The sequence below is a fragment of the Tyto alba genome, unplaced genomic scaffold, assembly GCF_018691265.1.
Source record: "Tyto alba isolate M040663 unplaced genomic scaffold, T.alba_DEE_v4.0 Super-Scaffold_14, whole genome shotgun sequence".
NCBI classification, from domain to species: Eukaryota; Metazoa; Chordata; class Aves; order Strigiformes; family Tytonidae; genus Tyto; species Tyto alba.
Window position 1 is genome coordinate 26885366 of NW_024881276.1, and position 18155 is coordinate 26903520.

At 42.0% G+C, this 18155-nt stretch overlaps 2 protein-coding genes across 2 annotated transcripts; one reads left to right on the top strand and one right to left on the bottom strand.

Moving 5' to 3' along the window:
* Nucleotides 1-1242: 1242 nt before the first annotated feature.
* On the bottom strand, nucleotides 1243-8187 carry GET1 (guided entry of tail-anchored proteins factor 1). Its single transcript, XM_033011333.2, has 5 exons — nucleotides 7784-8187; nucleotides 5527-5692; nucleotides 4061-4128; nucleotides 3090-3204; nucleotides 1243-1382 (listed from the first exon to the last, which is right to left on the bottom strand). The coding sequence occupies exons 1-5, from the start codon at nucleotides 7871-7873 to the stop codon at nucleotides 1309-1311; spliced, it is 513 nt and encodes a 170-aa protein (XP_032867224.1). The 5' UTR covers nucleotides 7874-8187; the 3' UTR covers nucleotides 1243-1308.
* A 179-nt stretch (nucleotides 8188-8366) lies between these two features.
* HMGN1 (high mobility group nucleosome binding domain 1) lies at nucleotides 8367-15597 on the top strand. The gene is made up of 6 exons (XM_042788394.1): nucleotides 8367-8503; nucleotides 8893-8925; nucleotides 9013-9042; nucleotides 9135-9185; nucleotides 12169-12300; nucleotides 14711-15597. The coding sequence occupies exons 1-6, from the start codon at nucleotides 8489-8491 to the stop codon at nucleotides 14756-14758; spliced, it is 309 nt and encodes a 102-aa protein (XP_042644328.1). The 5' UTR covers nucleotides 8367-8488; the 3' UTR covers nucleotides 14759-15597.
* Nucleotides 15598-18155: the final 2558 nt, after the last annotated feature.

An 18155-nucleotide genomic window follows, 5' to 3' on the forward strand; every position in this document is an offset into this window, starting at 1 on the left:
CCAGCACAACAGGGAAAGGTGTCCCCTAGAGCTTTGTTCAGGCTCACGTCAAAAAAAAAAGGAGGTATGGAACAAGAACTTTATCAACCCACCCGTTTGTCTTATGGGGCAGCAACGACAGGGTTGCAGATCCCTGTAGTGTAGAAGATAACACAACTTTGTCACTATCCTACAGGCACAGTATTAGGAAGAATTCTGTCCTTTAAACTGAAAATATTGTGGCTGTTTCCTGTACCTAAATACAGCATGAAGGATTTACTCCAAAACAGAAAATTGTTTTCCCTCCTCCTCTGGCTTCCTACCATTCTGTTACTACTTCAGACATTTAAATCACCGATTTGACTTTTTACGTTATCACAGCTGTTTTGGGCCCTCCTGTATTAATTAATTAATTAATGCATGCTCCTTTATTAATTAGTTAAGGTATGCTAAAGCCCTTAGAAATGTAGATCTCTGAAGGAACAGCACTGTCTTCTACTTTATTAACATGGAGCTTGAGAAGACTGGCCAGACCCTTCCTTACCCAAAACATGGCAGAAAATAGTTTCAGTGATCCTCACACAGTTTGGGAAGCAGAAAAAATGTCAAGGAAGGAAAGGGCAGTTATCAATAAAAGTAGGAAAAAAATTCAAGTGTTCAATTAATTTCAAAAGTCAGGGAAGAAAAAGTATCCAGCCACCCTGTATTGGCAACTGAGTGAGTCTCTTAAGAAATAAAAAGTTGATTCTGCATATACATATCAGTAACACACTTTCTAAGACAGCCCAAGAATAGACCAATTCTAGTATAAAAAATGACAAGGAGGAAACTGCTTCTGTCTTACCCTAAGCCAACCGAACCACCAGCCTCTCTCCTCTAGTATCACTCGTCACCAAATATAATCTCACCTTTGGGTGAAACTACCATATGGTACAGCAAAGAAACAGCAAAGCTCCCCAACTCCTAATGCCAGTACATTTCCAACTTAAAAATACAAATCCAACACTTTTAGATTTTGGTGAATATATGCCATCAGAAAGTCTTATGGTTCTGCCAGGAATCAGTGTTCATTCTTGTCAAAATAGACCCAAAATAAGGTTCTATAAACAGCAGTGCTATTCCTTGAAAACTGACCACCAAACTGAAAAACAAAGGAAAGATAAAATAAATCAATACTGACTGATGTCCAAATGAAGTAACAAAGATTATCTCAGATCTAGTCTCATGAAAGACAACTTTTCCTTTTTTTTTTTTTTTTTTTTCCCTTTCCATTTAAAACAGTGATAGTGAAAAATGTAGTTGAGGACTCCAGGGATTACTGGGATTCCTTCAGCTGAAAGGGTGTAGCATGATAGCTACAACTTTATTGCAAACCACAAGCCAACATGTAATGCCAACACCACCTGAAAAAGATACAAAACACGATTTAAGTTATTGCATCAATAACCCTGAAGCACACAAACATCTGAAAACAACTTTGGTAGTGTAAAAAAATGAAACTTAAAGAGATACGAGGCAAACAGGAACAAAACATCTTTCTTTTGTATATAAATGTCTCTCTTCAAGGGATGGCAGCTAACTCCATGCTGGTCCTGAGAAAACCTGAGGACTGGGGAAGAAGAGTACCAAATAACATGAACCTGAGACAAAGTGTGGTATATACAACCCACAGTTAAAAACATTTGCCATGTACCTAACAGAAAATGTCTTAGGTGCTGAAGTTAAAGGCTTGGCAAATAACAGAATATTTGGCTAGAACTTGAATTCAAGATTTGAGAAACGTAAAAAGTAAATTTCCTCTGAAATGTAAATAGTCTTTTAAAAAGTACTAAACCCACACGTCTCTCCTTTCCCCTTGCTCCCCACAGAGCTATATAGAAAACCGCTGCTGACACCTTCGCTACCGTCCCAGATGCCTTGCAGAGCTGTTTTAAAGGGTCCTGTCACTCCAACCAGCAGCAATGGAAATTTGTCTCGGTATGATGGAATAAATGCCCCGACCGTAATACACAGCACATCCATATTGCAGACTACACAGTATCACGGAACACGTAGCTATTCATAGCACACAGGTGAAGAAACTACCTTTTTGGTGATTTTTAAACATTTTTGTGCTTATCACCTAGAATACAAAAGCTGTATCTTCACTGTGATTATCGTCCAAGACAAAAAAGGAGATTTGAAGGCAAACATGGATATGAACCTTTTAAAATCCCTTCAAATGCTATTTAAATAAATGTCTTCCAAGGACTGTTCTCCCACCCTACACAGAAACAGGCTCTTCCTCCTTCCCAGTAAGCACGCTGGATACAAATCATTTGCTAGACAGCTACTAAAGATACAACAACACACAATTCCAACAACACATTTTGTAGTTCCTTCTAAGGCAGTTAGGACTTACAAACCTAATATGCAAATTCACCAGCAGCATTTTAGCTTGAAGGTAAATTTCCACACTACATTGTCTCGTCATTCTGCCTGTCTACTTATCCCATTAGCATGGAGCCAGCACACTTCAGAAAAGAAAGTTTCTTCACTTCACTCAGAAACTGATGTCTACAACCTGTGATACTGTTCTGATCATTAATTCGTTAAACTGCCCAAAAGAAAAGGAATTAAGTAGGTGAAAATGCAACAGAAGTGTGATGGGAAAAAGTATGGGAGCAGTCAAGACAAAATGGCAAGAGAGAGCATACATACAGCACTGGGGAGTTACACAACCATGAAACCCCATCAGTTCATAAGAAGCACATGTAAGTGATACAGACCTATGAAGTATTTCCCCATTTTTAAACCCGATTCTACTATTTCAGTGGACTCCTTAATGTAAAAATATTTCTCATTTGAAATCTTCTCCAGGGTCTATTCCATACAGATAAAGATGCTCTGCTTGAGAATAAAAATGACAAATAGCCCATTTCATTGTCAGTTAAATAAACTGAATACACGAGCAACTGCGAATCAAATGCTTGAAACTCTTTCCTGTGTTAAGGGAGTCAGAAGAAACGTACAGAAGCAGTGCTTTTAATCTATGTATGCTCTTCAGCGCCACACTGTTAGCATCTGCACGGGCTTGAGAAATGTATTTTTTCCCGATATGCCGTCCTTACCTGCCACCCCCGTAGGAAAGGCTACCAAGCGCTCCAGCGGAGCAAGCCATTTGCTTGGAAGCACTGTAACTGGCTCAGAATAGTACTTCCAAATCAAAGAGATCATCAACGCAGCCTAGAATTGAAATTTTTATTAGCTTGGATAACAACACACATCAAAGTACACTTCCACCGCTATTGTGAAACAGTAAGTAAAAAATTCTAATTAAAAAGAATAGCTTGTTATTTTTACATTGTTCTTAAGCAAGTTCAAAGTATTTTTTAAACTCAGCGTGACCTTAAAATTATACACAATATTAAGAGGCAGCAGTGAGACAGCATAAAATCCTGTTTGCTTCTGAGATCCTGGTTCCAACCTAGCATAGACAAACGCAGTAATTGTTAAATTCTGATGACTATTCTTAGCCATAACCCTTGTCTGCTAGGAATCCAACTTGCTTTAAGTTCACCCTAAGGACATCTTCAGGTTGACCACCGTGATCCTTATTAGCAAACAATTTTTTGGCATCAAGTCTGAACTACAGAGACAATCTAATGAGGCACCAGGGGGAAATGTGTGGCAGCTGTAAGTGCAGATTTGCATCCTCAGCAAAAGCATATTTTGTTTTCAAAGATGTAAGTAAAATATATTTGCATGCCTTGGAACTTTCCTGGGTCCGGTGACATATAAAAATGGAAAAAAAAAACCTCAGCGATTAAAGAGCTAAGACAAACTCCTATCTTGTCATCTTAAAACCAGAAACGCAGGGCTGAAATGGAACTTGAAACTCCTTCTATCCACAACTACCAGACCTTATCAGCAACATCTCTCCCTTCTATTTCACAGAACTCTTTGAGTTTGACATGTGCTCTGTCACTGGAATGTCAAACACCTGTGTGACTAATCATCAGCCAATAAATTCAGGAGAGAACTGTAACACTGCTGAGGCATTGGTTTAGTAATTTGTATTCATAATAAAATATTTACTTACTTGTAAGATGTAGAATACAATATTTATAACCCACTTTATTTTGGCTAATTGGGCAGTTCGTGCTTTCACTGTTAAAAGAAAAAAATATTACCCTGCATTATTTTTAATAGTGAATTAAACTTACATAAAACTAGAAATTTATTAATATTTCAGTCTTCAAATCAGGCCACTACACTGTTTAAAAATCTCTTTTCAAATGACTCATAGCTATATTGAAAGTACCCTTCTGCAAGAAAGTGATAGATCCGTATCACACCATAGTTTCTTATTAACACTACCATGAAATTTTCAAACCACTGATATGCTAGACAGAGAAATGGCACACGTAATCAAGAACACTATTCCCAAATGAAAACAGGCATTGTGCTTACTAATTTAAGAACTTGCTTTAGATGAAGGATAAAGTAAATTTTTCCCTTTCCTAAAAGGGGAGACTGATGGCTTTAGCAGATGCACTTTTTGCCTTATTTCATTCAGACACACAGTTAAGACTATTTCTTCACGGAATGAATCTCAGTCAGGTTCAGTATTAATACTTCTTTCTCATGCCTGTTTTTCTCATTACAGTACCTTAGACTAATATACAGAAGCCCCTGTGAAGACAGCACATTTTCAAATGTGACAGTGGCCTAAAGTTCTCTAAAACGTTGCTGGTTGCTAAGTAAATGACTCAAATCTAGTTTAACTGAAATTACTGGGTTAAGAATTATAGTACTGAAAGCAATCCAAAACTGCCAGTTTTAAATATTGTCTTTTCTCCAAGCAAGGAGCCTATAAACATCCATCCATTCTGCACAGAGGAGGCAGACAAAGCAAGCAGTCCTACCCTGTTAGGATCAGTCAGTGAGCCTGGGCAAAGAGAAGAGCCAAAGCTCCAGTGCCAAAGGTTTACGTGTACTTTCTACCAGGAGATGATGGACTGTACTACTATAAAATCCTCATCGAGGCAAAGCACTACGGCTTTATTGCAAAAGCTGCTTCATAAGATCAAACAGGATTGCAAAATAACAGGAACGATCTCATATGGTTACGTTACAGATCAACGCTTTCTCTCTAGCGCTTTGTAATACAACAACCAAATAGCCCCAACCAAGCAACTCATCCTTCTGTGGTGAAGATACACAGCGGGGGACTTCCACAACTTACTCAAAACACGATTCAGTAATGAGCATCACTGAGATACACTAGATAATTACACAGTGAAGCCCAGGAAATTCCTTGCAAGAAGAATTTTATAGCTAAATCACTCCCTTATCAGTGTATGCAGAACTATGCACAACTGAAAGACAAAAACAAGCTCTCTGAAAAGTTTAAAGAGAAAAAAAAAGAAAAAAAAAATAAGGGAACACTGGAAATAGATAAGAAGGGGAGGGAAAAAGTTGATGTAGAACTATACTTAAAATGGAAAACACTCTTGATAAAATGTTTTTCAGAAACTAGAAAAGGCAGTAAAGATTGCACTCTACCATGAGTTTTAAGCTTGTCAGTCATTTTGTTAATCTTTCTTTCCAGACGGGCATATCTAGCAAACTCATCCATCATACTAATGGTTGAGAGTTCTTGCTTCATGTTCTGAATTTCAGCTCTCATTTGGGATTCCTGCTCTGCATCCTTTTGTAACAATCTGGATATCTGAGAAGCAAGAAACAGTATCAGTTATTTATCCAGAATTCCACTGATTTTCTTTTATATGTATAAAGTACGATCTCCTGTTTACATACTCAAAAGCCTCCCATAAAACAAGGCCCTTTCATCAAGACACAGGAAAACCTTGGCTTTACATCTGCAACATGTTCTAAAAGCTAAATAATTTTCAGGCTCTTGTTCCGACTGAAGCAAACTAAAAAGGGTTTTACCATCCCTTCAGGGCAATGATTTTTCAGCTTTTCTAACTATGGCCTTTTCCTTCTCTATTTCTGATTTCATCTTCTTATCTCCCCTTCTGAGACCTTCCAAACCTCCAGGGCCCTGCCTGCTGCTGCATCCGGAGCTGAAGAGCTGTCCTCCCTCCTTGCAGTCCTCATCACACACTGCTTGGGTGAGAAGCCCCCCAGATCTGCAGGAGAGGAAGGACCAGAGGAAACACTCCTTTTCATTACTACCTTTCCAGCTCCAGCAATGCCCCTTACTCATTCATCGTTCCCATTTCCAGCTCCAGCAGCCTTAGCAAGGGTCTGAACTCATTAATCTGGAAACTTTATTCACTGAAGCCCAGTTTTACACCTCATCAATAATGCATGGCTGACCAGTCAGGAATCACTCCTGGAAATTATGGGTTGCCTACTCCGGGCTCTTAGAAACACACAAGCTGCTGTACTGGTTGAGAGTTGTGATTCACATAGTGCAGGATTTTACCACTGCGTCAAAAACAGAAACACAAATTTGCATTAGTTATTTTTCTTACATCTTAGCCATGAGTTTAAATGCAGTTTTCTGATAACATCTTATTGGTTTCTCGGCTGAAATTATTTTCTACTGACAGAAATGTAAAAAGCCAATCACATACCACCCTAGGAAACATTTTCTACCCTTCCTTTCCTACTTTATTTTCTTAAGGCACCACCTGTTTGTTGGTTCACAAACTCCTTTTGCCATAGAAATGAAGATACAAAGAACATAAAGCCTTCTTCTTACTGTTCCTTAGCAAATCGTTTTAGCTTTCTCAAGACACATGTAATTTTTTCCCCACAAATAATGTTCTCAGTACTGTAGTGAATGAGAACATTACACCACTTTGTCACAAACCACGGCAGAAAGTTAAGGTTAGATTTTCATTAGTCATCCGTAGTAACATCGAGCTCAGTTTCCCAAATTGCCAAGAGTAACTTAGGTTTTAAAGGATTTTTATCCATTATAAAACAGCGTGCACTGATCTGTGCGACAGTGAAGTTACCGACGTGGAAGAGCAGAACAGTAAGTATTTTAGCATGCTTGTTCACATGCAAGTTTATTTGGCAGTCATAGACTTTACTGGTCGGTAATTCTGTTCTCCACACCTTCACAAAAATGCTTGAGATCGGACCAGGGGGGGAATCCCGATTAGTGATTGTGACTTAATGTTTTCTCCTAACTCCTTCATCTCTGTATCCACTGATCTCTCTCTTCGACAGAGATGCCCATCTGTTGAAAACATGGAAGACTGAACAAAGCTGTCCTTCATATTCCCTACAATGTCCTAAGGGCTGGAGCCTCAGTTAAGACACTGATAACTCATTACCCAGGACGCTGCTTCAACAGACGTGCTTAATGGGGGCTCTTAGAGTCGCCCACTGTCACGGTGTTCGGCGTCACGATCCCCAGCCCAGCCCCCCCCCCCCCAGCATGAGCCCCTCAAGCTTTTTCTGTTCTCAGGCGAGGAGCAGGACTAGGCCCTGCTTGTCACAGCCGGGGATGCGTCACCGGCACCGCTCCCCACTTCACCTCATCTCTCAGCTGTCAGGCGGGGATGGGGGGGGCGGGTGGTGGTGGTGACGCCACCTCCCCAAAACGCCGGGAGCTCCGCCAGAGGTGCCCGTGACTCCGCCCGTGACGCCCTGCCCCGCGGCCTCAGCTACCCAAGAGCCGGGCACCCGCCCCCGCTCTGCCCCGGCGGGCAGAGGCGAGAACCCGCCCGTAGCCCCGCTGCCCCGATTTTGTAACGGCCGCCATTTCCACACACAGCCCCCCCCCCCCCGCCTTACGACGCCCGCCACGGGGCGGGGCGGGCGCGGTGACGTCACTTACGATGGAGGAGCAAGAGGGCAGGAGGATCTTGAGAGCGTTGCAGAGGAAGACGGAGCTCAGCACCAGCAGCCAGGCGCCGCTCTCCGCCATGCCAAGCGCCTCCGTGGGCGGACACGCCCCACGCCCCCCCCCCCCCCCCCCAACTCCCGCCGCTAAGGCGCGGCGCCCCCGCGCACGTGGGGCGGCAGGCGGGTGCCTGTGTGAGGGGAAACGGGGACATGTGGGGTCACGTGATGGGGGCTAGCCAATCACGAGTCAGCGTCCCGTGTCTGTCTCTCCCCCTGCCCCGGCAAGGGGAGGTGGCGGTTAGGTAAGAGACCCCGCCTCGCGCGGGAGACGGGGAAGGGGCGGGGCGGGGCGTGCGCCGCTGCCGGTCGGCCCCGCCCCTCGGGGCGCCTCGCGGGGAGAGGGGCGGGGCCCGGCGGCCGCCGGAGAGCGGGGAGCGTCCCCCCGCCGTCGCCCCCTCCCACTCCCCCCCCCCCCCCCACCCGCCAATCCGGCTGGATCCTGTTGCGGTGCCGCTGGCGCTGCTGGGATGGTGGGGGGGGGGAAGAGGGGGGGGACGGTTTCCCTGCGCAGCGGGGCTGGCTCGCAGGCAGCCGCAGCGGCTCGCCGGGAGGCACCCAGCGCGCGCAGCAGCCGGGCGGGAGCCGCCGCCGCCGCAGTACCGGAGGTCGCTGCCGAGAACCGCCGCGCAGGCTCGCCATGCCGAAGAGAAAGGTGAAGCGGGGCCGGGAGCGAGCGGAGCCGCCGACGAGGAGCCGCGCTGTTCCGGCGCGGCCCCGCGACACCGTGTGTGTGTGCGTGGAGCTGGGGTGTGGGGGGGTGACGGTCTGACCGCGCGGGGACGGGACTCGGGAGGGAAGCGGCCGCTCCGCTGGGGCCGGCGCCTTCCCCTCCGTACCCCTTGGCGGGGGCCCCGCTGGGGCGGGGAGGGCCGGGGCGGGGGGCGGTGTTGTCTGGAAGGTTCGGCGGGGGCTCTGCGGGCGCGCCTCGCCTCTCCGGGACTCGAAATCCGAAAGCAGCGGCGGGAAAGGGGCGGGCGGGCGGCGTCACGTGCCCGCGCGCTCCGCCCCGCGCCGCCTGACGCGCGCTGTTTGTGTTGGCAGGTGACGGTGGCGGACGGGGAGGCCCCCGAGGAGGTAGGTGCCCCCAGGGGTGGGGGGGAGAGGGGTGTCGCCCCCTCACGCCCCCTCACTCCGTTTCTCTCTCTTTTCCCCCGTCTGTAGCCGAAGAGGCGATCGGCGCGGCTGTCCGCTGTGAGTACGGGGGTGGGGGGGGGTGTCTTCCTGCACCGAAACGGGGATTTGCCCAGGGCTGAATCTCTCCCTTACCTGTTCTTCCTTCTCAGAAACCTGCTCCTGCCAAAGCGGAGCCGAAGCCAAAAAAGTTATCGGCAAAGGTGAGAGCCACGGGGAAGAGGGGAGGGAGGGGGAGGCGGTCGAGCTCGTTGTTGTGCGAGTGCCTGCTGGCGTCCCGGTTTACGCCGCCGGCGTCTGGGCGTTTTTACTCGTTTCGGCGTGTTCCTTGTGGGAACACTCGTTTAGCTGAAGTATCGTTTTCGGGTGCTTCTGCCGTCCGCCACAGTTTGAGAAGATCCTTGTCAGGCACTCCGAAATACCGCACGGGAGTGGGGGCACCGATTCATGGGCAATAGGAGGTGGTTTGGTACTGAGCAGAACTACTCGAATGTCGAAGCAACTGTGCATAGGGTTGCGTTTCATCCTTGTAACAAAAGGGGATGAAATACACTCACAATTTAAAGCCGTGTGTTAGGACAGGAAAAAAATATTTTAATTACTTAGGCAGCCACTTAAAATGGTCCGAGCTTCCGTTCACATAGCCCACCTTTCGGGTCTTTGTGTGTATGTGTAAGTAAGCGTAGTTTAGTGTAATCTTTCAGTTTTTCAGTATGGCCTTTGCAGTGCCAGGAACTGAGGTGTAAAATTCTTTGTTTCTTGGGAGAAATAAAAGAGGCAGTCTATCTGTTGCCTGGTTGATATATGTGTTTTCAAGTGTTCCTTTGTGATTACAAGCTTTTATTTTTATTGGATGGATTAAGAGCATTTCAAATACACTCTGCTTTGCAGACTTTTTGATGTTTTAATTTTATTAATCCTACTAAACAGTTATGTGTCAGTAATGCACCCTCATTCTAATGGTTTTAGTGTCAGTGCACTCTCATTCTTGAAGCTGTAAGCCTAAAGAATTTGGGAAAGCTTTCCAATTTTACTTCAGTTCTGCTTCTCTTTTTTTCCAGTGTCTTCATGTGGTGCATCTAATTCTTAATGCTGCTAGTTGATGCTGACTGATAGGTGTGATACTGACTTGCTGCCTATAACTACTTTACTTCTAGAAAGAAACATTTCCACAGCTCATAGCTGCAAACATGTTCAAGTAAACCAAGTACATCACCAACAGTTATCATCTTAGAATATTAAGTAGAACACCTTGCTCCTCATGGAATGCTGCTGTAATGTGAATACGTGAACAATCTTTTTTTAATCGCTATTACCATTGGCAAGTCAAATAAATGTTGTTGTGGTTTAGACCCAGGACAATGTATAATGAATTTTGCGTTTGATCATCTTTGTAAAACTCATGCTGTCACTAAAATTTTCTGTCACTTGGAAACATTGTTAATGTAAAAGTCTCTTTTCTTCTGATTGTGTTTTAATTCTCCAGCTTCAGTACTTTCTCTCATTTTAGCTGTCTCTGAACTTCCTTTAAATGGATTGCAGAAGTATTTCACTGTTATATACCAGTCAAGTGATAGTTTTTAATTTTAAAAAAAATATTTTTTCTGTATTCGATCCATCAAAATATGCTTTGCATCAACTTTGTAACTTTTTAAAACTTTCCTGGCAGTATGTTTTCTGGTTGGGAGATGTTTGCTCATTATGGAGTTAGTGTTTTGTTTTGTTTTTTTTCATTAAGTATTAACGAAGAAAAAAATATTTTGACAATCAAAACACAGAAGTCTACATGTTGTGAAATTGTGTCTTACCTGAATTTGTAATACTGAGTTTGGCCTTTATAACTTTTGAAAAGGATTTTTTTTTTCCCATTAGCATGTTTCAGCTGTTTTCTCTGTGCTCTTAAGGATTTAAAAATAGGAGCAAAGGCTTTCTAAAGTTTTGCAGACATTAACGATTTAGCTACCTGACATAAGATGCTTCAGGCTTGTTTTTTTTTTTTTTTTTTCACCTTGCATCTCTTGTATATGTAATGTAACTTACTGCATGTTTGGGTAAAGTACTTAGAATTTTTGCTCAATAGTCGCAATTGGTTGACAAAACTCTATTTTCATGACAACAGTATTTTATATGAGCATTCACATAAAATAGGAAATATATTCAGCTAGCTATTAAAAAGTTGCATGTGTGAAGTAAGGAAGAATGCTTAGAGTGAAGATAGTGTGGAATGCTTCTGACCAGATGGTTTCTAATAGTAATCTGAGATACGCATTTCTACAGTACTTAAAATATGCAAAAATTAGAACTTTATTTATTGGAGTGGAAGAGACAACAAATTATGACATAGTTTGAAGAATATATTTAGGAAATGCACACAGTATTTTAATGGGATTAGACACATTTTGATGTAGATTGGTGTGGTGGCCTTCTGCTTAGAGGTATAAATGCATTATGTTCTCTTGCCACTTACTCACATTGTACCTGCCCAGGAAGAGTGTTACAGTTTGTCATTTATTAAAAAGTTTTGTTAGTATCGTAATGTTTGACAAGTAGTGTCAAAACCAGTGCATTTATGTAATTCTGAATTGATAGAAATATTTTGTAAGTAGGGGCACCAGCTGGAGGACAGGCAAACTTTGTAGCATTTGGTTGCTGTAAGGAATGTCTGGGAGGATGTGTTACATATTTATATGAAAGTAGCTCTTGAAGAAATTCTTCTTCCCTACCCACTTAACAACAGTCTTGTAGGTACAGAGGATGTGACTGAGATACTAGCAAAGGAGTGCTGAGAATGATACTTCTAGGTGATGTATTTATTTCAAGTTTGGTTACTGAAATTCCCGCCTATCAATCTAAGAGGAAAAAGAATGTTTGAAGTGCTCTGTATTTACAAAGTGAAAAGACTGCATTAGAATTTTGTTATGCTCGGTCTAGTCATTAGAATCTAGTTACCTTTTCATCCTAGTTTGATTCCCTCGTTTTACTATCTGAAACTGTGATTTTTCTAAACTATATGTAGAGAAACACTTTTTTCGCAGTTGGACTATGTATTAACTCATTGGTTGGTGGTAGTAGCTCCTGCTGTTTAGCAAGTCCCTCTTCATTTTATGTGTTTTTTATTATTTTAAAAGTTTACCTAGTAGGTGTAGCTCATTGGAATTTACTTACTGGACACTTCTTTCATTGTAGGATAAATCTGAGGACAAGAAAGCTCAATCAAAGGGGAAAAAGGGGCCTAAAGGAAAACAGACAGAAGAGACAAACCAAGAACAGACAAAGGACAACTTGCCTGCAGAAAATGGGGAAGCTAAAAGTGAGGAGGTAAAGTTGTCTGTACTTGGTGGAAAGCAGCCGGATAAATTACTGTATTGAAACATTACTAGATATACCTGGAAAAATGTAGTTGCCCCAAAAAGAGTTTCAGTGATGTGGTAGCAGTTTCTGAAATTAAGGAAGAAGGTGAGAATTTTACCAAAGTTCCAGTACAGGGTAATGTCCTGCAGAGAGGGGCCGTTTTCCCTGTGGGTAGGCCTCAGCAAAACAGTATGTACAGGGTATAGAGAGGGGATATTGCTCTGTGGGTGTGGGGGGGTTGTCTGTCTTCAGAGGGTTTGATTTGGGTTTTTATCTGCCTTTGCTGTTACTGGAAGAGAGGTTCCTTCTTGCCACAAAAGTTCTCTGACAAATGCAATATTCATTTTCTTGGGCATGGAAACAGTTTTCACTGAAAACCCAGAAAGTTGAAATGATTTACCCAAAGTTAAGTTAACATTTATAGGAGTCATAGTTACAGACACTGGTGGTAGAAGAGAAAGTGCAAGAACTGCTAACGGTTGTTGTTGCTGAAGAAATGAACATGCCAAATCAGTCTTGGCTGTAATACTGTGCTAAAATGGCTATGTTGCTGAAGTTTTTTGAATCACTGATCATCTAACTTAAAACATCTTCTATACTGAAAAGTGGGCATAATTTGTTTTAAAATTTAGGACAAGATCTGAGGGGAGAAGCAGCTAATAGGACAGCTGCTAACAACTGGATGAAACAAAAGTTTTCATGTGGTAACAGGCCTAGAATTAGTCTCAGGTTTCTGCAGTATTGAATGCCTAATTTTCATTAGTTCAGTGGAGTTTGCTGATGAGATAGATGATTTTTTTAATTTAAATGTGTGATTCATGCTTCCCGTCTGGTTGTTGCATTGAAAAGTAATTTTTTTTTAAGATAGAAGTCTATCTGTATTCTCTGTCACACTGAGCTATCAGTGTGCAGATAGATTTTTCAAGTAGAGGAAAAGGGTATTTGGTTTTTAGATGGGGTGAGGAAGGTACAGGATGGTACCCGAGTGTACAAGACAACTTACTTTGGTGTAGCAGTTTTTCATTTGAAAGCTTAAAGTGTAATCTTTGTGAAAAAGTTGTGCTGTAACTAGGAATTGGCTTAACTTTCTGTGTAGCTCTGGCTCTGTATTACTTTCTCATAATTTGGTCTTTTAATTTGTGCACGTAGAATTTCAGCAATACCAACAAAAGTTAAATTTGGCAGTATTTCTCAGCTGGAGCCTGTTTAGTACACTAGTGGAGAGATGATGTAAATGTACAAGGAATGGATGATGACTTAGGGGCACGTCTTCATGCTGCCTCATGTTGGTCACACCAGCCCAAATGGCAGGTTTAGTGTAACAGCTGAGTCTAGAAGAGGCAGAGGTCTTGCCTGTCCTGTTGGATGTTACTGTCTGCAGTCGGGACAACAGCATCAGCGATGCTGTTGTTAGTCCACGGTCTGGTGAAAGGCCAGCAACGACTTGTGGTGGCACTCGCAGAGACTAACGCCAGCGACTGGAAATGGCCTCTGTGCTTCATCCTTCGAAAGCTTCCCCCAGGTGGCAGTAAAGACTGGGCGGGTGGTAGGGTTCCTGTTTGGGTACTGCTGTGATTAAACAGTCTGCTCTGCTGGTGGTGGGGCAAAGCTTCGGAATAATTGAGTCTAATTTTTATGTTAACACGTATGTTACGTTCCTTTTTTAAATCTACATTCCAAATGCAGCGAGGTTTACGATCTAAATGGAGTTGTAATTTTAATCAGTTAAGTCGGTATGAACTTGTTCTGCCGTTGAGGTACAGCACATAGAGACTTGACTTGAAAACAGTATAGCTCTGCTGCTACAGTTCAGTTTCACTGAATGTATTTTTACAAAATTATGTTTAATTTAATGCAGTACTGTGTTTTTAAGTCTTAGATACTTCAAAACATGGTAAGATTTGAGACTATGTTAACAGTGCTGCACTGAAACTTAAATGCATGAAGCATTTCTGTAGTGTTTTTTCTAAACACCCGATATGTAGGGATTTGAGCTTAGTAGGTTAAAAAGCCCTCTTTTCCTGTCATAAAGTCAGTGATTATTGAAATGGGCTTTGTTCTTCAAAAAAAAATAAAAATCTTTTACAGTGAGTATTGAGTAGTAAATGTAGCAGCACTCTGAAAGTCATCCTGATGCATCTGAGGAGACAGCAGCCTTTTCAAGACAGCTTGTTTTTACTGGGTCATTATCCAAGAGAAATAAGCAGACCGTGACACCGGTTTATTAAAACTGTAAAGCATGGTGTGTAGAAACACATTGTGGTTGTTCTGTATGTCAAGTTAGCTAGCTTGTACGTTAATACTATGAACTAAGAGACTGAGTCACTTAGAAACTTTCTGCATTGAAGTGTTCTGGTTTTTTTTGTCTTCCTTTCAGACCCCAGCATCTGAGGCAGCTGTAGAGAAAGAAGCTAAGTCTGAATAACATCTGGTACGGAGTCTTTAATTGGTGGTCCTTATACCTTTCTTCTTGTACAATTCAGAGGAATATTTTTATCAACTATTTTGTAAATGCAAGTTTTTTAGTAGTTCTAGAAAACACATTTTTAAAAAGGAGAGAATCCCAACTCAACCCATTTTTTTACATATTTAGATAAGTGTAAATGCTTTTTTTAAGTGGTAAAATCATGTACTGGTTGTCTGTTTTCTATGAAACCAGAAATTAATGGCATGTTACATTAAGGAGAGGGCTTTGAAGCCTTGATTAGGCTTCACGTTCCATAGACTGAGGGACAGTTTTTCTATCCTATTAAATGAAGCATAACACAGATGAGACTTTGGAATTCATAATGATATGTTGAGGATGTCTTAACATTTTAGTTATTTATCTATGGTTGTACCATCAGTAGAATTGCTTATCTAATAAAACTGCTCCCTAGTGTTGGATTTCTTGCTGAGTGATACATATCTGTGACAAAGTTATTTTTGGTAGTTGCAGCTTTATTTTTTCCAACAACTTTGTAGCTGTGATGCGAAAGATTGGAAACTTTTATTATCTTTAAATACCAAGTAAAAGTTTCTGCTTGGCAGACCTAAGTTGTTATGTCAGTATTTGAGATCTTGGAATTTCACATCCAGTTTTAAAGGACAGCTTGTCTACAAAGATCAAACAAAAAATAATTGAAATAGTCTTAGGAAAAAAAAACAAACAGAATTATAATTTTTAGATTAAAAAAATCTATGTGAATAAAAAGAATTGTAAAATTGTTCATAGTGTCTGTGATCACTGACCAAAAGCCAAATAAATCTTAATTATGAAAGGAAGTTTCTGTAGCTCCTGCATTGACTATGACAACTCACAAACTAAGCGGTGTAGTTTTTGCATCTTAACCAGGTTCTTAATATTCTTAAAAATGTACTTTTCAAGACAAGTGGTAATGCAGGGAGTGAGTAGCAAGTTAGAAAACTGTAGTTGCAGCTTCAATCTGGGCTTCCAGTTTGAAAGCTGATAGCCTAGTGCTTAAAAAAAAAGTCAGTAATTAGTAAGCATCAGATGTTTTCATCTGTTTGTCATCTAAGAGTTTGCATACGCACTCTTGTGTAAAGAGCTGCTACCGGGAAGATGCACAAAGCAAACCTCTTGAATGTTAATTGATCAGATGGTGTTGCTGTCGTTGGATCTGTATTGGAATTTCCCCAAATCCTACCTTAACATCAATAAAGCTTCAGGTGTCTGGGGAAAAATGAACCTAAGCTGTGACCTTCCCCAGATAACTGAGTTTCTGTACTGGAACCCACAGAGGATAAGCCATGGGACAGCCTGGGCAGGAGCAGGGAAGGAAGCACGAGGAAATTTCGCTTTTGGTGCCGCTGAGCTGTTAGGTGAGCTTCCTGTGCTGTGAGCAAGCATACCCCCTATATAAGGTTGCAGGTTGACAGAGTATTCAAATAAAACATACCTGTGCTGGGAGCTAATTCATGTAATACAAAACTGCCCTGATTCTTCCTTGCTGTATTTGAGAAAATCAGCCTTGTTGAAGATTTAACAGCCTTTCATCAGAAGGGGGCATCTTAAGTATATCTTACTTAAATTTAAAATAAAAAAGTCAGATCTACTACAACATTGTTTCAGTTCTCCCACAGAGTGCAGGGTTGTTTTGTTTTGTTTTGTTTTTTTCCCCCCATTTCATTTATTTTGCTGAATTGCAGCAGGTAGTAGTATGATTTTACTTTACCAATCTATTTGATGCTGGTCAGATCACTGTCAACCTTGTCTTGGGAGGCATCAAGATCAAAAAGTAACGTTAATATTTTTGTTTCATTTTTTTTTTTTCCCCCTTGACTGAGAACTTGTTTATGCTCTTATGTAACACCTGCAAGCACAGTATCTGCTTCCTGTACATTTTTGGTGCCTTTTTTAAATCATTACAGTTATTTCTATAAAAAACACTTCAGTTTCACCTCTAATTTTCTTAAACAGTGCTTTCATTTGAGAAAGCATCTTACCATTTTTATCTCTTCAATATTTAAGCGATGTTTAATTTCTCTTTAGCCTACATATAGGATATCCCCCAGCCCTGGACCACCCTATGATTCAGGTCCATTTCCACCACAGCTGAGTTCTAGCAGAGTGCACCCGGCTTTGGCAGTGGCTTTGGCTTCAAGTTCTTGGATATTCCAAAACTGTAAATTTATGCCAGTTTTTCTAACCCTGCTCTGCCTTCCCTCCCAACACCTCTTCCGGTTACCTTATTTCTTGGTTTAAATTAGTTAGTAGCGTGACATAGCTAAATGACCTTCTTTACTTTCTGTTTTTAGCAAGTCAGAAACACCAGTTAAATTAAAAACTTTCAGGTGAATACCCCAAAATAACCTCTCTCACCTCCTTTTACTGAATGCCTACTCTTCATGTGTTTTGAGTCTCTGATGTTGAGATCCTGTTAACTTTCAACACCTTCTCTCTAGCATCTATTATCTGCTGTTTAATTTAGTGTAACTGCTCCCTAACATTTACTCTTGGGGACAAAAAGTTATTTCTTTATTAGGGAAGTGAAAGGACTCAGCAAGGGTCAATCCACAGCCGCTTCTCTCACTGGCCAGAGGAATTTCCATGCCAGAAGAAGGAAAGGACAAAGGTAGTTGCATCAAGGGGCACAGGAGCCCTAGGTCTCTTTTGGGCAGCACAGCCCACTTTGATGCAGTAAACAATGAAACAGACCTAATTACATAAAGTATGACTAGTAAATACGTAGGTGAATCAGCTATAAATTTGGATCAGTTCTGTAATAGACATGTATTATTGCTCTTTTCCACATAGCATGAAATGCCAACACATAACCGTAAAACCCAACCAGTTTGGCTACTGGAAGAATGAGGATTGTATATATTGGCACTAGATAACAATTCTGCCCTGGGAGAGTTGGAGCAGAAGGCGTTTCAATTCGCCTGACGAGTTTCCATGGGCATCTTTCAGAAAGAGCATTCTTTCCCGTGTGACAGCAAATACGTTTGCTCTGTGCTACTAAGGAACAGAGTGACAGCTAATGCAGACCAGCACTTCAGAATACATACGGAACGGAGAGCCACCCACTTCAAAATACAACATGAAGAGAACAAACCATAGTTCTTTGAAGTTAAGTCAGGCACGCTCGCGCGCTGCTGCTAGTTGTTCTGGTTAAGAGAGTGCTGTTTCACACGCGCTCACACTGCACCATTCCGGAATTCATCTTCTAGTGTCAACTAGATCACAGCTCTTTAAAACATGAACGCAGCCGGGATGCTGAAGTGCATCCAAGTTTAGCTAATGAATGCTGATATGTTCAGCAGTGAAAACTGGGGGAACGCAGGTGGCCTTTAAGAATGGTGCGGCTGAAGCTTGCAAC